Source organism: Austrofundulus limnaeus, unplaced genomic scaffold (assembly GCF_001266775.1).
Source record: "Austrofundulus limnaeus strain Quisiro unplaced genomic scaffold, Austrofundulus_limnaeus-1.0 Scaffold121, whole genome shotgun sequence".
Taxonomy (NCBI): domain Eukaryota; kingdom Metazoa; phylum Chordata; class Actinopteri; order Cyprinodontiformes; family Rivulidae; genus Austrofundulus; species Austrofundulus limnaeus.
Genome location: NW_013952523.1, coordinates 672,214 through 678,972, shown reverse-complemented (window position 1 = coordinate 678,972; position 6,759 = coordinate 672,214). Strand labels below are relative to the sequence as shown.

Below are 6,759 nucleotides of genomic sequence, written 5' to 3'. Positions count from 1 at the left end.
TTTTTATTTATTCCTTGAATTTCCTTTAATTTGTCAAGATTTAATTTTTCACATGGATTATAATAATTTATTATATTAAATAATTCTGAATTTATCCATACTTCTACTGCAAGAGATTCGTCTTCTTTTCCCCTCCTGATCACTCTAAAAGGCAAGTTCTCCCTAATAAATATCGCACAACCACCACCACTGCTTTTTTCCCTGTCACATCGTATAGAAATATAATTTAAAATTCTGAATTCTAATTGGGGTTTTAACCAAGTTTCTTGTATACATATTACATCTGGAGCATCTGCTAACTGATCTATGAAGTGTTTTAACTCTTGCCCATTAGATATTAGACTTCTTGCATTCCATTGTAGAAGTAGGACCATAATATGTTGGCTATCCTGCTGCTTCCTGACTTGCCTGCATACTGAGGTCATCCCTCACTTCTTCCCAAGTCAGCTCATTAATGTTAAAGTGATTTGCTGCTGCTTTCACTATTATTTGAATTCTCTCCGTTTTTGATTTCCGACACAAGACTGAGACAGGACAGGGTTTAAATACACAGAAGACTAATGACTGAACACAAAACACCTGGGGAGAAACACGAGGGTGACTAATCAAACAAATAAGGGGCAGCTGGACTGAGACACACTGGGGAACATAGAAACACAAGGAAAACCAAGATGAAAACTGACAAATCATGACAAAAACTTTTATTTACAGTGAAATATATTGTATTAATAATATGTTGCAACCACCCCCAAACAATGTTGCAACTGTCCCCATCCCCTGGGTTAGTTGCAACATTGACTTTTCATTTTCAAATGCAAATTGTGAAGAATGTACATTCTTTAAATATCTATAAATAGTTTTGACTATTAACAGATGTAGGTTTATTGTATTAAAATTTGGTTTGTCTAATTCAAACCATCTCTGAGTAACAGAGTCAAATGCAAAAAGTGTTGCAACTGTCCCTGGTCTCCCTATAAAATGTATTGTCAAGGAGCATTGTTACAACAAAGACATACTCTACCAAACACAAATTCTATACAATTTGCGCTAAGGGTATGTCTTTCTTAAAGGACAGTTGTCACACCCTTTGCCTTGTGGCTAGATGCATTATTACCAAACATCCTTGGAACTGATGAAATAAAAAAGGTTATGTCCTCACGATAAACCTTTGAAGGGAGGATCGTGGACTGGGCAAATAGAGCGTTGATCCAATAGAAACCCTGGAGACTCAAGGAGCTTCTGCAGATGGGAGGACCTGTTCATGGGACCATTATAAACTGCACAGAGCTGGGCTTCAGAGGAGTGACAAGAAGAACAGAAAGTTCAACTTAAAGAAAGGGTAAACTGCTGGGAATATGTCAAAAGACAAACTGAAGATTTCCCAAACGTGGAAAAGACAAAACTAAAATAGAACTTTTAGGTCAGCACTAGTCAAATAAATTGCTCAGAGGGTCACAGTTACTCAAAGCCAACAGCTCAGGCACCAGACATCCATGGTGGGCGGTGTTGCCAGAAAATGATAGGGGAAACACTGCACTATGTACACTGCAAAAAATATTACAATCTTATATCCAGCCAAAAGTTATTTTTGACCTTTTCAGATTAATGTTCTAAGCAGGGTTGCCAGATTAGATTAACAGTTTCCAGCCCAAACTCAACATAAAACCCACCCAACCACACACACAAAAATAAATAAATAAAAAATAACAGCCCAAATATCAATTGAATGTGTAAAATTAGTAATCGTTAGCCTGGATTTTTAATCATATTTCAAAAAGTCTTACCAAGTGCAGTTTTACTGCACTGGAAAATTATTTCACTTACTTTAAGAAGACTCAAACTACAATCTAGTATTTTCAACTTTTTTTTAGATGGCTAATTTTCCAGTATAAAAGAACAAGTATTACTTTTAAATTTTGCTTATTTTGTTGTATTGAATCGTAAATTTAAAATTCACAATTGATTTCAAAGCTGCTTTTATATCAAACAATAATTTATTTGAAACAATTTTTAAAATAAATGAAAAAAAAAGTTTGTGGGGTGGAGCAGTGTCCTGTTTTAGGCCATGAAGGCCATCATTATCAGCATCGTGCTGTGGGAATGATTTTCATCTGCAGAACCTGGAAGGTTCTGCAGATGAAAACCTGTCAAAGAAAGTAGAAAAATGGTGCAAAATACGGCTTTGAATTTAGAGAAATTCATCCTTTTGCAGCTCAACATATAAGCAAGATGTTTAAGTGAGTCATAACTGTCATGAAAAAGTGCTTCCTAGTGAGCTTCAATAATTAGCATAAATTACAGAAATTAGAAATATTTTCCAAAGAAACAAACAGAATCAAATTATCAGTTTAACCAAAGTAGTTTATTGAAGAAGTTTGCATTGGTTTCTTTAATTCTTATGTTATTTTGTCTTTTTTATTACACATCCATTTCTTTTCTTCCACCTCAGCTTGTCTTGACAAAATGTAGTAATATACACCATTTTTCAGCAACCGTGCCAGTTTATTCTCCTTGAATTTAAATATAAATTAAAAAATGAACCAGTGGAGGTCTCCTATGAGTAAAACATGTTTTAGCAAGCTGTGTGGTTTGTTGTTCACATGAGAATTATTCTGATAAATCCAAAACTGTTTTTTCTAAAAGGGAAAATGATGATTATAAGTCATTATAAGAACACGTTCACCAACCAGGAAGTTGAGAACCTGATAGAAACAGAACATTTAAACTTTAGCCCGTAGAAAACCTGACATCTAAAATAACCCAGCCATCTTCAACCCAAACCATATTTAAAATGAAAGAAAAGTGGTGATGAACAACAGCTCACATCACTTCACACTTCTACGAAGGTATGAACCACGTTCCACACAATCATGTGGTTAGAATCTATAAATGTGAACAGTGAGCTGCACGGCAGTAAGAACTGCACAGAGAACGTGGTCAGCTCAGACTCATGTTAGTAAAGTGCAAATGGCCCAAATCAACTGAATTCTGGCACTCAGAGAAGAAGTAAAAGCTCAGAGATCAGAGGGTGACAGACTCCTGGTTTCTGAATCTCATTTCAAACGCTGGCACCATGCCGACAGACTTTATGAAGCTCAGGAGCTCTGAGTCACTCCTCTGCTTTGGATGGTGGAGCTGCTGGAGCAGGACTGGCCTCGGCTGCGGCTCCTTTACTTTCCCCGGACTTCTCTTTCTCTTTTTCATCCTGGCTGTCGATCCTGGCATGCTCCGTCTTCACCAGCTCTTCCAGTTCCGCCTGCAGGGAGGGTAAATCGTCATCATGACTCATCGGTCTACGATGTGCGACCACAGCTTCACACTGAATCAGCTTCTCACCTTTTCTTTCCTCTCTTATACCTTTCCACCAATATGACCTCATGGCTGTTCTGTCGTGTTCTGTCTCATCTGATAAAGATAGCTGTGTAATAATGAACCTGTTGTTTCTAAAAAAAGATGTCTTTGTTTCCTCCTGCTGTTGGACCTTTCAGGCCAAACGCATGGCGCTATGACAGGCTCAGTCTAACCCCTGATGCCTCACAGCAGGAACGTCCTGCGTTCTTTCTGTGTGGAGTCTGCACGCTCTCCATGTGTTTCAGTGGGTTTTCAGTCCCCTGGTTTCCTCCCACAGTCTGGGAAAAAAAAGGTTAGACTGCCAAACAGATCTGTGTTCTCAGTGGGATTTGTCTGGTTAAATAAAGGGTAAACACATAAACGCTGGTGGTGAGAATGTTGTGGTTGGAACTGGAAATGGAGACTCGTGTGGCCGAGGCTGAATGGAGGAGAAGCACACAGAGGCACGCCACTGAAGAGGGGGCGGTGCAGTTTTACTGCCAACAACTAAACTTTAACACAGATATCAAACCAAACCTAAGCATGTGTTCTGAAAAAGCTTCTTAAAGGCAAATTCTATCCAAGCTTCAATAATCTGTCCTTGTCTGCAGATAAAGATGTGACAGTCTCCTTTAATCTTTTGTGATCCATTATTAAAAAAAGAAAAATAATCATTAACATTTCTGTGATATTTTACTTTTAAGAGGTATTTTATTTCTAGTGTGTATGTTCATACTGTAAACTGAATATTAATCTGAACTCCAGTGTTAAAGTAATTATTTCTCCTCTGTTTTCCTCCTGAACAGATGGGAATGTGACAGCTGCATGTCTGGTTGTCTCGACACCACTCTAAGTAAGCAAAGATATATTTTCCCCAGAAATAAATAGTTTTCTTTCTGGCAGTGACCTGATAACTGTGTTGTGACAAGAACACACAGCTGGACGCTGAACGAGGCAGCGTTAGGTTTCTGCTGACACTCGAAGCATTGAGATGTACTCGAGATGGACAGCTGGCCATCTGAGGAAAAATGTAATTATTACTGCAAAGTCAGAAGTTTCTTGTCAACTCCCCGGCTGGTGGGGGTCCTTTAAATGCTGTTGAGATGCAAAGCCATGCCGTCTCCAGAAGAAGCTGCTATCTGCCTGCAGTGAGGACCTGCAGGGACAGTTCCTGAATGTGTGGACTCCAAGCTGAAGGAGCCCCAGCCAGCCTGGATGAGATGTAACTGTACCTTTTTAAGGCTACACACAATGCTTTGCAGAGGTCTGAGGAAACTCAACAGTCAAGGCAAAACTGATAACCTTCAAATCCGCAGTAATACTGTACTAATACTTAATCTGACCAAGACATTAACATCTTTAACCTGGGTCTCTTGTCAATTAATTAATAGAAGAAAATATTTCCTTTGGGTAAAAATATATTTTCATTCTATAAAGGATTAAACATCCAGAGGTATCACATCAAGTCTACAATAAGTGTTACCTTTACCTGTTTTTTTTTTCCACTCTTGGAGGAGTAAGACACCTTTTCCTTCTCTCCTGCCATTCCTTATCTTCCCTGCTTTGCTGCTCGGAGCCTTCTCTACGTTTTCATCCGAAACCAGAAATTATTGATATTTTTATTTTTATGGATTTGGTTAGCTGGTCTCTTAATAAATTTTTGAAACAAAGTTTTTTTTCCAAGGGAGGACATGTTAAAGGTGGGACCTCTGTTCTGCTCTGTTCTGGATATATTTTTGGATTCTGATCACTGGATTCTACAGATTGGCTTGGTGGTCTCCTGGTGTTTCTACAAAACGGCGTCGGTGGCTATTCATTTTCTGGCTGCCTGACCAATATGAAGGATTGCCGTTCAATCAGCACTCAGACTTTTGCTTTGTGCGAGCTTGACTCGGTCTGCAAGTGGTTCTGCTGAGGGTCACGGGCCGGCTGTGGTTCCTGGACTTTGCTGGTCAGATGGAAATGATCTTGGAGAAGCTGATAACACGGCTCAGCGGAATTTGTCCACACTATTTGTCTGATTGGATTCGCCACCTTGAGATGTGCCAGCAGACTTTGAAGTAGATGGAAAATTGTTATCGTCTGTATGACTTCTGTTCCCAAAACAACTGATTACAGAATTTGGTTCTCCTACATGGACTTGAGAGCTGTGGAATAAATTATTCCTGGATGCTTACGTCGACCAAGGGTCTGCCCCACACCTCCCCTCCCCACACACGTCTGTGATCTGGTTCCTGGAGCAAGCTGAGGGCCACACAGAATGAACAGTTAACTTCCATATTCTGGACTACGGCTGCGCGGGTTTTGGGAACTCGATTCTTCGGGCTCATTTTTCAGATATTCAGACAAGTGCATACAACACTCATGGCTTCAGATACACACATCCCTAAACTCACTTACTCCTCTGGCTAATAAATGTGCTCTATGCAGAGTTTTTTTTATAAACACCATAGTGTGTCGATTTGTTGATATAATATGATGTTTTGTTTTGTTTTTTCTCATTTTCCCTTGTGTGTTTTTTAGTTTTTCTGTTAAGGGTAGTGCTGTTTTCATGAAGATGATCCTTGCTCTGTAAAGGGTCTGTGGCTGCATGACCCAGGGCACCTGTTCTACTGTTTGTTATGTTCTGTCTTCTTCTGAATGGGTGTTCTGAACTGTAATTTCATTGTGCTCGATACAATGACAATAAAGGTCTATCTTATCTTATCTTATCTTTATAAACCTTACTACTTTTCTTTCATGTTGCTATTTTTACCGTTTTTAGTCATGATTCAATGAAAGTGATTCTTGCTATATTTTTGTTATAAATTACCATAAAAGACAAGGATGGTTCCTCACCTTTAAAGGGGACTATTATGCAAAATTCACTTTTCAAAGTTTTTTTACTCAACTTTGGGCATGTACTTCTTAAAAAAACAGTCCTAGGACCAAAAAATGCACCCAGGGGCATATTTAGTGTAAGTAAATGTATTTTTAATGTTTATTAACGACAAGTTTTATACTTCCGTCATTTTGTGATGTCACAAGCTGTACGACAACCCACCGGAACCTGCGTTCAGCCCCTCACCTAGCAACCCCTGGGTGAAGCTCCACCTCCTCCATAAAAAAAGCTGTCACGGTTGTTGTTGTGCAATGCACAGCACATTTCACAACAAGCCTCCAATAGGGCAATGGGTAGTGTTGGGCCAGAGAGCAGGAGACCAGGGTTCAAGACCAGCACAGACATAATTTTATTTTTTATTTTCATTCGTTATGAACACGTTTTCTCATGTATAGCGGGTAAAATAAGTATTGAACACGTCACCATTTTTCTCAGTAAATACATTACTAGAGGTGCTAATGACATGAAATTTTCACCAGATGTCCGTAACAACCCAAGTGATCCATACATACAAAGAAATCAAACCATAAATGTCCAGAAATGAAGTT

At 39.0% G+C, this 6,759-nt stretch overlaps 1 protein-coding gene across 1 annotated transcript in view; it reads right to left on the bottom strand.

Annotated features, from left to right (window-relative positions):
• Nucleotides 1–2,340: 2,340 nt before the first annotated feature.
• Nucleotides 2,341–6,759, bottom strand: part of sirt2 (sirtuin 2 (silent mating type information regulation 2, homolog) 2 (S. cerevisiae)) — a 20,689-nt gene continuing 16,270 nt past the window's right edge. The window contains exon 16 of the mRNA XM_014014995.1: nucleotides 2,341–3,256. Coding sequence (XP_013870449.1) covers nucleotides 3,110–3,256 — 147 coding nt within the window. The 3' untranslated portion in view covers nucleotides 2,341–3,109. The remainder of the gene's footprint in view (nucleotides 3,257–6,759) is intronic.